Source organism: Xiphias gladius, chromosome 15 (genome assembly GCF_016859285.1).
Source record: "Xiphias gladius isolate SHS-SW01 ecotype Sanya breed wild chromosome 15, ASM1685928v1, whole genome shotgun sequence".
Lineage (NCBI taxonomy): Eukaryota > Metazoa > Chordata > Actinopteri > Istiophoriformes > Xiphiidae > Xiphias > Xiphias gladius.
The window spans coordinates 20510707-20526655 of record NC_053414.1 but is presented as its reverse complement, the minus strand read 5'-3'; the positions used below and the strand labels follow the sequence as shown (position 1 = coordinate 20526655).

The window sequence follows — 15949 nt, the reverse complement described above, 5'->3', positions numbered from 1 at the left end:
ACCAGTGGTTTGCACCTTGTGGTAAACCCTCTGTATTTACATTGATGAAGGCGTCTCTTGATCGTAGACTTTGAGAATGATATGCCTACCTCCTCGAGAGTGTTCTTGATCTGACTAGATGTTGTGAAGGGGTTTTTCTTCAGGGAAAGGATTCTGCAATCATCCACTTTAGTTGTCTTCTGTGGTCTTCCAGGACTTTTGGTATTGCTGAGCTCGCCAATGCATTCCTACTTTTTAAAAATGTATCAGATTGTTGATTTGGCCTCTCTTCTTCTATCGTTTCTGCTATCTGTCTGAATGTTTTGTTTTTCAACCTAATGATGGCTTCCTTCATTTGCTTCAACACCTCTTTGGACCGCTTATTGAGAGTTCCCATTAACAGCAACCAAAAAAAATTTCAACACTTGGAATCAACTCCAGACCTTTTATCGGCTTAATTTGTCATGAAATAACAAGGGAACAGGCCACACCTGGCAACTGATTGTCATAAGTTCAATTAAAGCATCAACTGTCCAATTACTTTTGAGCCTCTGATAGTGAGGGACTATGTATAAAAAGGGCTGTAATTCCTAAACGATTAATGTGATATTTTTGTGAAACCCCTTTAATTAAAGCTGAAGTCTACACTCCAATCACATCTTGATTCGTTCATTTCAAATCCATCTTGGTGGTGTACAGAGGCAAAATTCTGAAAATTGTGACACTGTCCAAATACTTATGCACCTAACTGTATATAGTGTATATATATTATCAGGGCTGGCAACTAACAATTATTTTCATTATTGATTAATCTGCCGATTGTTTTCTTGGTTAATAAATTAATCACAGTGTGACAAAGGCCCACCACATCAAAATTCCAAAACCCAAAGATATTTAGTTTAGTATAATATAAAACAAAGAATATCAGCAGCACAGTCATCCCAGTCGAGAAGCTGGAACCAACAGATATCATTCCTGGATGGAGCCTTCAGTCAAACTTGAATTGTGGAAACATTCAGCTTGGATTTTAGCCTGAAGGTACTTTGATGACCACTTGAGCTCATGCTTGTATGGTGTATCTTCACACACATGCACACGCACACTGTTTGTGTCCTTCAGAGGCATGTCAAGAGACTTTCTGAGGGGGGTCCTAGCAAAACCGGGAAATGCGGCTTATGGAAAAATTCCCCTTCTGGTTACTAGACAGCCATGCTTATTAAGTTTGAAAGTCACCTTGAGAACAAATAAAGACTCCCAGAGAGGTGGGAAGCTCTGAGTTTATAGGCTAAAAATGAATATCTGATGGTTGTAATAAAAGTATGCTCAGCCTTCAGTGGTTATTTCATGTGCATGCTTCCACAGTACAGTACGTGCTCCCTCACACAGAACCTTGTCTCCTATGAGTTACGTCCATATTTAGCTAATCTGCATCAGTAATTCATATCTTTTGCCTAGCAGGAAATAGTGCGAGGTTCACAAAGTGCAGTTAAAAGTAAAGGTGTGGAGGTCAGGGAGGTGCAGGGGCATATTAAGTGTTTAATTTCTTCAGTGGAGGCCTCTGTTCAAATTGCCACATTCTACTGAAAGCTAGTGTTGATGTTTTTTATCCAAAAAACCATGGACTCAATCTTTCCCTAACCGAAAGGAATACTTTGATATTTTGGGAAATATGCTTATTTGCATTCTTTCAATAAGTGACTGCGTCCGGCCAAGAAATAGTCCATCACATAACCCATGTCAAAACCACAACATGTTGTTTTAAAACTTTGTGTTTTGTATGGATTAAACAAATGAAATATAACATGTTGATTAGTGAACTTTAGAGGTATTGGTAGGCTGATTTTGTCAATGATGGACAGAACCAGACTAGCTGTTTCCTCCTGTTTCCAGTCTCTCTGCAAAGCTAAGCTAATTGTTGCCTGGCTCCAGCTTCTTATTGAACATAATGAATTTTCACATCTCACTCTAGGCCTATCTAACAGAATTTTGACTTATTCCTTTAATCAAAAAATATCGTAGTTCCCTAAACTTAACTACATTTTTGTGCCAATAAAAAGCAAAACAAAAAAGAGAAAAAAACAAAAACATAGACAATATATGCATATTTGAATGTTTTGTCTGTTACTTGATATAAAATGTTATCCAGGTAGTACTGTGTTTCCCTCAAAACATATTTTGCTAATGCATAATGTGCTCACCTTTTAATTCATATGAATGAATGAACAGAACCTTTCCATGGCCTGTAGCCCTCTGATGTGCCGTGTCCAGGGAGAAAGAAATGAATTTCTGTACGGGGCCTAAGTGCTTTTTTATGATCGATTGTAAATATTTTACTCAGGTAGATGGATGAATCTGGGAGATGAAAAGTATTCATTGCAGTTTGAATTGCCTCTGGTGTAAAATTGAAATCACAGTGAGCTGGTGAATGAGGTGACATTTTTTCCCCATGCTAGTGTGGGTCAATGAGGATTTGATGAATCTACATTGGCATTCACACTTGTGATTTATTATTCATTGAATTCTGCTATAGTCACTGGGACTCAGACGGAGAGCAGCTCTGTTTCGCTAACACACACGCCCACACACACACACACACACACACACACACACACACACACACACACACACACACACACACACACACACACACACACACACACACACACACACACACACACACACACACACACACACACACGTATGCTATGGATGAAACACATACATCATTTATTAGTTAATTAAAGAATTGTGTATTGATTATAAGAATAACCTTCACCATTGTTGTGGTTAATTTGATCTGGCTTGATTAAAAATAAAATCCCCAAACCAAAACTACATTTCAAACTAAACTGACTCCTCTTGATGGCGATTTGATGTTACAGAGTTTAAGAATTTTGCATATGCCTGATGTAATGAAAGAATTAAATTACATTAATGAAAAGTGCATATAAATAACAAAAATAGCCGTAAAACACCTGTTTTCTTCTGGGAAGAATACAACAGAACTGGAGTTATTTGGAACAGATCATGAAAAGCAGGACAGAGATGTCACAGATTTGGGACACCTGGACATGGAGCCATACCTTGGGACTGACCTAGACAAACCACAGACGGACTCACCAAGGACTGTCTCAGGGAAACTCCAGGGGGACACACTCCAGTGTGAAAATACGGTATGAAAAGACCACAGTTAATCCGGCTGAAATGCTACCAGATGTTTGTCGTTACTCTTCGAGAAATGAGGAGTTTCTGAATCATACTCTTTTATAATTTGTTAACAGCACTCTCAGTTCAATATGTTAAAGCAACTGCATCAAAATGGAAGTTTATGCTGGGTTCATTGGAAGTCATATATATGACAGAGGAATGAAAGCTATATTTAGAGGATGGGTGCAATACAGTCAATGCAGGGAGTAATGGAACAAGGAGGAGCAGCCACAGTGAGCTGCAGGTGACGGGCGACTGCACACCTCCAACTTATCAGCAAGTCAACCAACTCTTTTCACCGTGCCTTGCTGCTGTGTGGAAAACCACACACGCCATGTGCAGCCTGGAATCAGATCGCAGTTTCTCGTGGTATGATGAGCAAAGGTCGTCATTGACTTTTTGCTATAGTAAAACAATGTAAGTTTGTCTGACCGCACTGTACACAGATACACCAGTACTTCTGTTGTATTTCTGACAAAGTAGCTGCTCAGCTAGTGTTTGCTGCGCACAGACTTCTGGGACTTGTAGTGTTAAACCGCTGTTACCGTGGTAACCAGGGTTGTTGCCAAGGATTCCAACTTTAAACTCAAAAATTTTCCATGAAAAAACCTACAAAATAAGACTACATTAGATTTAAAGCATGAACTCCGACCCAAGTAAGTTTCAACTGAAAAAAAAACTGCAAGAAGGTTCTGGTCTTGAACTGTGGTTCTTTCTTTGTGGAGTATGCATGTTCTCCCTGTGTCTGCGTGGGTTTCCCCCCACAGTCCAAAGACATAAAGGTTTGGTTAATTGGTGACTCTAAATTGCCCGTAGGTGTGAATGTGAGAGCGACTGGTTGTTTGTGTATATATGTCGGCCCATCTGCCCAGGGTGCATCCCGCCTCCCTCCCAATGTCAGTTTGGATTGGCTTTAGCCCCCCCGTGATCCTCGATGGATAAGCGGTACAGCTAATGGATAAATGGGTGAAAAAAGCTTTTAAAAATACAGTAACTCAAAAAACAATACTGTGGTTGTTTGCAGGCTGTTACAGCTGCCCTGATTTAGCAGGTCACAAGATTACACTGTTATCAAAGGTATGTTACCAGTTTTTAATGTTCAAATTATTCCAACAGTTAGTCTTTAATGACGTATTGCAATGTGGTGTTCAGTTTCTCTCAGTGTGACTTTTTAGCTACTCTAGTGATTTCCTGTGTTTCCCAGAATGCTGCTGGACAGCTTCTAGAGTAATGAACATGAGCTGTTTGCAGTGTCAAGACATCTCACTATTGGACATTATTGAAGATATAGTTTTCAGTCTCTAATAACTTAAAGTAGAAGCACATTGTTGACTGTCAGCCAAACACTGGACATTCAGCTTCTAAAATCTGATTTATTCCTCCCCTCTGTCACTTTCTCCTTGACTTCTAATCGACAGCTTGGCTGTCGACTCCCTGTGAAAAAGATCAGATGTCCCTCCCTACAGTTGGATGGATTGATGGAAATATGGATGAATGTGGATGGTGGGAGGTGCAAGAAGAGAACAAACCCTTCACCCTTAAAAGATAGGAAGGAACTGACTGAACACCAGATGTAATGTAAAACCCACCTCAACACTTTTGAACTGTTCTGATTTTTTTATTTTATGATTTTTTTTCCAACATAAAGCCCAGAGGACTCTTTAAAAATCCAGCTGAGAGCTCTGAAAGCTTATTTATTGAAAAATAATCTTGTAACCTTTATCTTTGTCCTCTGTCCTCCTTTCTTTTTGCGACCAGAAATGATTGCATTGACCGATGTTGCCTCAGACTTGGGGTTCAGTCTGATAAATGACTCTGTCCATCGTTGGAGGAGAGAGAAAAAAGCAAGGGAGATAACCCGGCTGTCCATCATCCTTTGTCCACGTGCAGAGAGGAGATTGGATATTGACCCGAGGTTGCCTTCTCCAAGCAACAATATTTGAAGACTATGTCATAGAACGACACTATAGTCCAATACTGAGTTTCTCTGCAGTCACAAGTGTACGTTTCCCAACTTAAACACCCCATTTTTTGCAAGAGGCGGTTCTGAAAATGAAATGTTGTGTATCACATCTTGTTGAAACTATTATACTGTAGTTGGAGGGTTAATGTGAAAGATGGTTGGCTTGGTGAGTTGTAACCCAGCATTTACCCTTCAGTGGAGTATACTTCCTCCTTGTAAAGACACCTGGTATCAATGCTACCCTGCTCTATGAAGTCTTGCTGCTATACAGTATGCCACCAGCCTGTTACAGTATAACGGCTGCTCTAACAACTACAGTCAACCACAATCAACCTGGTAGCTATCCAAGCCTCCTTTAAGCTCTTCAAATCAATGCATACCGGTTCCTCATCATCCTACATTTACTGTTTTGGAGGAAGCTGCCTCTCTGCACCATTGGGTAATTTGTCACACCTACTCTGGCTGTGGTTGCCTTCAACCACAGCCTTTCCCCCGCCAATCTGTGTCTAATTCTTTTGGTTCTGTCCTTCACATGCCCTGTCTTTATAGACAGTCTCTGCACAGCGCCACCTGGCCGCGGCGGAAGTCTCTGCAGGGGCAAAGACGTCTGTATTTGGGGGAATGACCTGCACAGCTGAAGAGGAGGGGTTCCCGCTGGAGGCCGCACTCCTGCCGCAGCACTGAGAAGGCTGGAAGAATGTGGTTGATCTCTGAGTCTACCACCTCGCACTGCACCTCCAACCTGAAGGGTGGAAAAGAGGAGCGGAAGTCTGAATACACACTAAAATAACAGTTCACTCGGTTTAATCCCAAGGAAAATGTTTTTGTTGTGTTCTTCAAAGGCTAACTTTGGAACTTAGAAAATACAAGTAATAAAAGTTATATTTATTTGAGACAAGAAACAGGGAAGTGAAATTGGCATAACCTCAAAATATATGGAAAGTAGAGATAGGAAATGAGAGAGAATTCATCACTTTCATCACACGAAAGATGCCAATTTAAGGAGGTTGGAAAAAGTGGAGGGATGAGATGTCAGTGAGAGAAAGATAGCTTGTGTCAGAGAACAGACCTGAGCTACAAGGAGCAACAGCACAGAAACAAAGGAGAGTGGCACTGTAAACCAAGACCGACAGAAAAAAAAGGGAACGCAAAAAATACTTGGAGGATGAAAGGAGAGTAAAGAATAAGATTTGGAACATAAAGCAGTCAGGAGGGGGATGTTTGGAGGAGAGACTCAAACACAAGCAGGCTTTCAGTCTTGGAGCTCCAAAAAGGCAACTTCTGAAACTTAAGTTCCTGGTTCACCTGCCTGGGTCTCGTACAGTAAACTAAATAAATAACTGGTGAGACTCTGCCTCACCCGTTCTCACCCAGAGTTCAAAAGTAGAAACTTCTAAAATTTGAATCATTCAACAAAAGATGAGCACATTTTTAATGTAGAATTGGTTCTCACTTAAATTACAGATATAGAAACATACTGTAGGTTTAGATGATATCACAAGTAGCCTTTTGGATCCAGACACTTTGTTTCATTCATCTGGCTCATTGTTTTTTTGCTGAAAGACAAGTGAAGCTCATTTACAGTTTTTCTTTATATCCAGTGCAAACAAAAGCTGACAATGTATGATGAGACGTCAGACTATCATGATTTTTGTGGGCATGACCAAAGCCCAAAGACTGCGACTGATGTAATGAAAAGTATCAATGCAAAGAAATCGCCATTGTTGTTTTGTTGGGACTAATCTTTGGTGGTTTGCAGACAATAAGTTACTTTAGGCTGACTTACCCACGCAGGGCGTCCTTGTTGTTGATGAAGCGGAAGTGAGCAGGCTCACAGATGAAGCCAGCTGACTGGCATGCCTCCACACAGGACTGGCCCTCTTGAGATACGAGCAGCCTGAGGGAGCTGAGAGGAGGCCAGACATGAGGAACCGTCATATTGGATGGCCAGCCAAGGGCTGTGGAATTGGGAAGGGGCACAAACAGAGGTCCTGTCATTCTGCTGCCACCAGCAGACCCCTTTTTGGAGAGGTTGGCTGGAATGAAAGGAGGCTCTGGGGCACAGAAGTCCTGTAGGTGAAAGATATGGTAGATTTAGTTTTTGCATATTATTTGGGTACTGCTATTGGAAGAACACCTAGGAACGGGCCTTTAATATGTTTATAGGCAGAATGGTGATGCAGCTCAATGGAAGGCAGAAGTCAGAACAGTATTATTATGCCCTGCAATGTTCACATGGCGAATCGAGGCACCAAATGAAAACAGTTCAACCCTCATCAACTGATATGCCAGTGTGCAAGTTCACAAGACTGCAGCTTTCCTTTCACTCCGTACCGCTGCTGCTTCATATGCTTTACAATGGACTGAATAAAAACAAAATAATGCAAAAGTACAGTATATTAATCATCTTAACATATCCAGATGTGAGAAAAAAAGAAGGTGCTAATTTAGCCAGCTGCTATAGCAGGCTGGAGTATCATTATTACTGATGCATACATGCTGACAAATAGGTTTTTCTTTAGTACAGTGGAATAAGTCAAACAAAAACTGTAGAGAAAGCACAAAGGTTCCCCAACTGTACACATTGGTTTCTATGTTAAGTCTTGGTAAACAGTTAAATTAGTTAAACTTTCTCCTGTCTCTCTTTTGACAGTATAAATGTTGTAGTAGCGGGTTGTGTGTCCAAAACGGCTGCCAGTCAGGAGCTGACAAAGGTTGTTGAGAGACCCTGTGCATTTATCTGACATCTAGTGTTGGATTATTAAAAAAAAGTCTTTCTTTCATGCTGGACCTCCATCATTATCATCCTCACACTTTTGATCGTTCTCCCTACTCATTCGTCCTCATTAGTGTCAGGAGACCTTCTGCTTTAGAGCCGCAGGGCAGATATGTGGTTCGTAATGAGAGTTAGCATGTAGATTAATCAAAAGTCTACATACATGGAGTAAAGAAACACTCACTCACACACACACACACACACACACACACACACACACACACACACACACACACACACACACGAGCTGAGATACACAATGTTCTTGGTGCTGAATGCACACAATGAGCAGAATATTGAGCAGAGTGGGGAGTTTCAGAGCTGGTAAAAAGAGTGCATGTTGAGAGAGAAGGAGGATTAGTGACTTGAAGAGACAATCTATGCATGGGTGTTATGTTCGAGGTTCTGTGTACATTTTTTCTGACATGGACTGGACCTCACCTGATGCTGTATGTAGGCATGTACTCTCTCCAGCATCCCCTCACAGGTGTACTCATATGGCAGATATGGCTCAACCTGAAAATAACACACACACAGAAACACAAAGGCACCTCACACCATTATTATTCCATATTTTGCACATATTATAGTGTACTTTTTTTTTTTTTGCTGCTGCTTCATTGTAAACACTAATTGCGATAAATTGTCTCTTCTTGTTAATTTCAGCAGATGAATGTTTCTATTGTCAAATTTCTGTGAGGCCTAATCACAGTATGCCACTGCTTGGAAACTCATTAGGCTTTATTTGCATACCAAAAGATCATACCCTACTGTGATGTGAAGGTTTTATACTAAAGCACACTTTTCGTTGGCCTAATTACAGATCAGCTGGACACACCATATATATATATATTAATATTCATATACATATACATACATGTATACTTATACACATATATACATATATAAATACATAGATATGTAAATTTGTTTGTGTTACTTACTAATACCAGCATGTTCACGTAATTAACTGCAATTCGAGGATTAACGTAAAATGAATTAGCTGATTTAATAAACTGCTTTATATTGTTGACATCGTATTTTTGAAATCAGTCAAACATTTCAATTAAAACTTCATGACTTAAAAGAAGTAGTTACAAAAAGGCGACAAATGGAAAGACTTTTCTCTACTTTTAACAGCTAACACCAGACTTCAGAGGGATCAAAGTGGCTTGTCTTTATGCCCTAATGCAAAAGACCTGCCCTTGTAAATTATACACAACTCACTAAATTGCATTTCCAAACTGAAATCAAAGCAGTCTAATGTTCGGCCACGTGTGAAATCAGACTTGGCCCATTTCAAGTGAAAACCACTCAGAAGCAAATATGCAGGTATGATGCAATTTAAAAAGTTACGCGCACTGCAAATCTGATCAAAGCTTTATGTTAATCTACTTTGTAAGCTGGAGCAGAAAGTAAACACATGGATGGGAGTGATCCATGTAACAGAGTTTTCTTTTTATCACTTCTCTCATTTAGCTTTACTTAACCAGACATGGTGACTTAGAGCACATTTTCATTTACAGGATTTGCCCTGTGGAGAGAAATTTTTTTTTACTGGTTTTAAATAAAGATAGTTCACAAGTACAAGCCACAAACATGTACCACAAACCAAAAATATTCCACTTTTATCAAAAAATGTTTTAACTATCAAACTTTTCACATGTGGTTCGGAAAATAGCCTTCACTTTCTTTTAAGGCAAATGCTGATTTTGAACTACAGCATGAAATATTGAACCATAACTTGGCCAAACATTGTGCAAAGGTCTTGCGCTGCAAGCTACAGGTCAGATAGGAAGGAAAAAGAATGAAGGACAGAAACTGAAAAATACAGAGATAGAAAGGAGGAACAGATGGTAAGGGAATAACAAAACCAAGGATGAGTAACAAAGAAAAGGAAAGAAAGAGGGAGACAGAGAAAGAGAGAGTGGGACAGAAATAGATGGAGAAAGGATTTATTGGAACATGAGGACTCGTCAGCCAGAGATAGCTTTGTCCTGCATGACTGAATATGAGGATCTGCCCCACACACAGTGTGTATGTGTGTATGTTTGTGTGTGTGTCTTCTAGTTAATAGCTGTAATGTGCAGGTAAGGCTCTCTGTGCTGATATGCCCGATCTGTGCAATTTCAGTGTCTCTTACTCTATGATCCAATTGCGGTTATGTGTTTGTGTATGTGTTTGTGTGTTTGGGTTTGAATTACCACCAGCACAAGAATATTATCTGACTCTGTGTGTGTGTGTGTGTGTGTGTGTGTGTGTGTGTGTGTGTGTGTGTGTGTGTGTGTGTGTGTGTTTGCTGGGGCATTGTGCCTCCAGTGAAGGGTAAAGGGGTCCATCAGCTCTCTCTCAGTGGTTTGACAGTGCAGACGGAGACAGAGCAGTCAGCCAGTGCTGCTGAGCTGTAGCTTGTCTGACAACACAGACAAGATGAAGAGATGAGAGCAGACACACACACACACACACACACACACACACACACACACACACACACACACACACACACACACACACACACACACACACACACACACACATACACACACACAAACTACAGATATCACCTTTTGTCTAATCTCCATGCACACACCTTCTCATCTGCTAAAGGCTCAAACTATTAGAGAACGTTTAAAGGATCATGCAGACAGGATCTTCCTGCTGTATATGATCCCTCAGTGTCCTTCATGCATTTGAGATCGGTTCTTTGTTCGTGCCTTACTGTGGCTCGATTTTACAACAAAATACAATGTGGAATTAGCTAGATGGCTGAAATGGAAATAAATAATGCCAGAGCCATATTTGATGACTCATTTGATGACATTTGGCAACAATATCATGATTTCTTTAGCTGTAAATATATCACTTTGTCAGATGTAAAAATAGCTTCAAGAATATCTAATACACAGCCAACGTGCCACTTACATGCGTTCTCTAAACATTTAAAGGAATGTGCACATTTAGTGATCAACTGCTCAATAACTCTTTTAAAGTATCTGTTTCATGCACTTGATGCACCTGCAGTTCGAACTTTTGAAAACATCACTAGTTTGAGAGATAAAATGTCATTTACACTGGGGTTAGTTTAAAGTGCAAAATTTGTCTTGTTTGCACATTAGTCTTCCATTTTAATGACAAGAGAAAGTTTTTGTAACGTTTAGGTCATCTGGGCCTGAGACTCCCTCTCAGTCTTTCTGTTCCTCTGTCTATATCCTCATCTATCTAACTGCCTATTCTTTTACAATTATTTCTCCCTCTTTCATGCTTTCCAGAAACGTTTAAAATGCCCGGTTGACTTCCTAATTAACCTCTCTGCCACTCTTGGCAGTTCCTGGCATCCTCATATTCTTAATCAGCACACATTTCCTGCGTGGAAAAGTTCAGCACTCTGCAATATCAGACTGCTTCCTAAATATGGGCAAACTTGCCCTGGAAAACTCTGCTGTGACAAAACTATTGTGCTGTTGTGTCGAAGTTTAGGAACACTTTATCAATCTCCCAGCGACAACAGCAGGTCCTGTACTTTAAACTTCATCACAACTTTGCAAAAAACATAAACGCCTAGAAAACGGATCAAGGGCACCTATAAATCTAACCTCAGTGAGCAAAATAATAGAGTGATTTATTATAAAAAGCCACAAAAAATAATATTACAAAATGTTGTTATTTTTTTTATTATATAGATATGAGCCATTGAGCCAAGTGACTCGATGTGTTCATCCCCTCATATCCATCTTGACAAGATTTTCATTTTAATATATATACACAGTGAAACTGAAGATTGAAATAATCATGCTTATTTATTTATTACTGATCAGTGATTTAAACTGAACCATATACTCAAGTCTGATTTTCTGCCTTTGCAAGTTACAGTGCACAGTGCGTAAGAATACCTTGGTCCTCATAATTTCCCTGATGGCGGAGTCAAACTCCAGGGAGCTGTTGTAGTCCACTGTCATGACGTGAGGTTTTCCAATGTACTGCTCTGCATATGGATGCTGGGAGGACACCTACAGAAGACACAAGCAAGGCATATGGTCAGAGCTCTATAAATAAATGTCTTTAAATTGTTATTGAGAGGATGCTGTCACAGATAAATTAAGTCAATTTGATTTATCGGATGCCTACCATAGCATCCATGATCATTTTACATGTTGAAAAATAAAAATATTTTACTACAATAATAACTTGGAAATTTCTCAGATGTGATTTTTTTTTGCACAGAGCTCAGATATCAACTATTTGTAGCATTTGTAAGGTGTGCTTGTCAGGGTTGTTAAGAATGCACTCGCCCAAAAGACTGCATTGCAGGTATTTCACCAAGGTTGAGTGCACAGTCATTAATAGGAATATAAGTTGTGCTGTACTAGGAAAACCATGTTCCAGCCTCTAATCTAACACACACATGTGCTGTCTGCACCTACAGTCGGTGCCACTTCTTTTAGAGGATCTAGTGGTGGAAAGTTACTTTGCAGCATGGCCAAATATTCTCATCAGTGAGTGATGGTGAGGAGCAATGAACGTAATGAGCTTACCTCTCTAGAAGTTGGCTTGCCTCTGAAAAACTCATGATTGAGTGAGCTGTGAGGTGGATGGAACTTGGGTTGGAGGAAAATGCAGCCGTTGGCTATTGCTTCAAGAGGGGCAGGGCCTTCGTAGGGGAAACCAAACCCAATGAATAGCTGGAGAAAAAAAAATGTCATTTTTTATTTATGGTAATTAATTTAAACATGTTTTTCGATCGGTTATTGCAACGTGTTGTGTGTATATGCCAGTTTTATTCACATTGGTGAGAATTCAGCACATGAGTATGTGTGCAGGTAATATTTTCTTCAGTCTCTTGCCTTGGCCTTGCGCAGCAATTGCTGCAGTTCATGCTGGGGCAGCAGCCCGTGGTTCTTCACAAAGGCCGGGACCTCTGGAGGTCTCTGAGTCTCATAGTACACTGTGCCATGGACCTCCATGTACCTGTGGAGAATCTGCAGGAATCCTTCCTTACCCTGCTGGGAGAGGAGCGGAAAAAGATGAGTTGGTGAGATGGAGGGCAAGGGGTGAAGAGGAGTGTGTCAGAAAAGAACAGCATAGAGATGAATATGATTAAAGACTCTGAATCCAATAGGAAACAGGAAACCACTCTGTGTTTTACTCCTCCTTGTCTTGGAAAACCACAAAACTGGGGGGTCCATACATTATTTAAGAATTACTTTTCATGTATGAATGTAGAAGTCCCCTGGCCATTTACTATTAGAGTGTATGTTTGTTTTCTGGTGGGTTTGAAAGTTCTACCAGAAAAAACAAGTAACAATTGGCAGGAAAACACAGATAAAGAGGAGAAACTGACACAACTGTATACTGTGAATGTTAAAAATGCTCATGAATCACTCTGCAATACTGCAACCCTGTTTTCTCACTATTTTTCGATTTGTAAGACACATGTTGGATATGCATAGGATACTTGTACACTTTTCATTCTGGTACCTGCAGAGAGGCTTCTTTGTCCAAGAATTAAAACCAGCCCTGAGATGCAGAATCTGGTTTAAAAGTACTGGTATCAAAAGTAAAAGAATATTATCCATTCACGAAATCAACAGGCTATTTACTAAAAAAACAAACAAACATTAGATTAAAGGGAAAAATAGAATGTCATTAAACCCTGCCGTGCAGCATTCACCAAGTAGCTGTTTCTCTTTTACAAAATGATCATGCTGGGGCTTGTTTGGGTGTGAGATGAGATACAGCTATACTTGTGCTTACTCATAGCAATGCATTCATCTCTGCTTTTTAAAAAAAAACAATATTAACATCAAATTTTGCGTGTCAGAGAGCCAGAGGATAACACTTTCAAAGTCAAGGTTGAGCATGATGACTGGGAGAACAATAAACCAACCACCATCAACAACAAAAACTAAATCATGTGAATGGAGTGTAACCCTGGGCCAGAGTATTGACTGGCCGTCTGGTGTTAAGCAGCTTACTGTATCCCTGTTCTGTGATGAGGACCCCCGCAGCTGTAATTGGAGGCTGTAGCGATCAATAACTTCCTCTGTGAGGATTTTCCCAGCCAATTAGGAGATTAGCTCAAGCGCTAAGTGCTGCAGACAACATGAATTAGCAGGAGAAACACAGGCCTGGAAGAGTGCAGATTCCATAACCTGCACTTGCAGCTGTGTGTGTGTGTGTGTGTGTGTGTGTGTGTGTGTGTGTGTGTGTGTGTGTGTGTTTCCAAGCTAACTCTCACAACATGCATTGGATTAGAAATGGTAAGTGCGTCCTGTTGTGCTGGTTTGTGCGTGTGGATTTAAGAAAATAGTTTTCAGGACATTAACATGTTGAGTTCAGTTTACATTGCACGTTGGAAGGATTCGATGACATAAAGGAAGAATCATTCGCTAAGCCTCACTCTCCTTGCTGTTGCTAAACCTGTCAAGCTTTCTGCTCTCACATGCTACATATGTTGATTGCAAGTAAAACAGTGGCAGATTTACCACACAAATTTCTTAGTTATTTTTGAAACAATGTGTCTGTGATTTCAAACAGAGGCAGACAAAGGCAGGCTTCTCATTTCAAGCTGGCACCTGATGAATTTGCTGGCTGAAAATTGTCGCTGCCCGAGCTCTTTGTGATCTCCATGAGCTGGTCAAACACCGTGTGTGAATGACTTTTAAATTTTTCCAGCTAAATTGTTTTAAAATAAAACCCTGCAAGAAGGTCTTAAATATGCATTTGAAGGCTACATACAAGATATTGAGCAAAAAGACAGAGGCTAAACCTGTTTTTTCAAGATAGTCAGCATCCTCATCAGTGGATGATCCATTTAAAAGATATATAATGCGACATAAAGATGCAGCATTTTTCTTGTATTGCATTGTTGAGGTAGTTATAGTATTATATGTATGATAAGGAAAAATTTGTTCTAATTTAATTTATTTCGGCTGTTTAGCTAAACTTGTTTGTACTTTCAAAAAGTACACTATCACTTTTGACATTTCAAGAGAAATGGATTTTAGGATGAGGACAAACTGATGTGTTTGGCAAATCTAATACTATCTATTTGCTGTGGTTGCTGGAGTGTAAACTTTAAAGAGCACAACAGAGCCATTTCCACCAGTTAGTGTTGCTAATCTGAAACTAGGTTGCTAATCTATGATTGGACAGTTGCTGTCTTGCGGAGGGGTTTAGCGAAAAGTCAATTCTCATCCAAGATGCTTCAGTGGTTCTACTGACAGGCTGGGAGCCTCGATTTACATCTCATCAGGGAAACCTCTCAGTAGGTGAAAGAGAACACAAAAGCAAGCACAAAATAAAACTAATGAAATTATTACTGTGACTAAGGTGGGGATTACTTGAGAAGACCAGCATCATCCATTAAGTGCTGCATTGTCCGCATTAACCAAGCCATGTTGTCAACAGTTCCAGTTATGAGAAACTGCTACTTCAAATGACTGGCTGCCTGACCAGTCGTTGACGTCACTATTATGCATAAAACCATTGAAGAGTGATGGCTGCAGTGCATTTGAATGTATTTGTGAATCTGTGACAAGTAGCTTCCCATTATTCAATTTTCTGGAATGAGACATGATAAGAGTTGTGTTTGATTAAACCCTTGTGTGTTTATGAGCATGTGTGTACCATGTTAAAAGCTCAGAGTAACTTGTTCCTTTTTCCATATGTATTGGCTGTGAGACGGATATAGCAGGAGTATTTTGTGAAAATTACAGGCTCTTACCTGAAGCTAATGAGCATCCAGCCAGATACAATGGTGCACCACAAAAGAAAGAGAGAGAGAGAGAGAAAGGGAAATAAAGTCAGATAAAAATGTAGATAGACAATAACACAACAATGGTGGAAACAAAGAAAGAGAGAGAAAACAAAAGTCACATATTACATTTTCTGCCTTTTGATCAGGCTTATGCAGATTAGTGTATTGTGATTTTATAGTATTTCATCTCCCTTATGTGCTTGTCTCTTTCATAAGCCACGACTATAAAGAAATCCAGGGAATTGCACAGACAGACAGTGGAAAGTAA

The 15949-nt window shown here is 40.0% G+C and overlaps 1 protein-coding gene across 1 annotated transcript in view; it reads right to left on the bottom strand.

Annotated features, from left to right (window-relative positions):
- Nucleotides 1–5015: 5015 nt before the first annotated feature.
- Nucleotides 5016–15949, bottom strand: part of LOC120800407 (alpha-1,6-mannosylglycoprotein 6-beta-N-acetylglucosaminyltransferase B-like) — a 107841-nt gene continuing 96907 nt past the window's right edge. Inside the window, exons 12-17 of the mRNA XM_040146491.1 lie at nt 12767–12922; nt 12458–12604; nt 11816–11932; nt 8367–8441; nt 6936–7219; nt 5016–5891 (exon numbers count right to left, since the gene is read on the bottom strand). Of these exons, the coding sequence (XP_040002425.1) occupies nt 5693–5891; nt 6936–7219; nt 8367–8441; nt 11816–11932; nt 12458–12604; nt 12767–12922 (978 nt within the window). The 3' untranslated portion in view covers nt 5016–5692. The remainder of the gene's footprint in view (nt 5892–6935; nt 7220–8366; nt 8442–11815; nt 11933–12457; nt 12605–12766; nt 12923–15949) is intronic.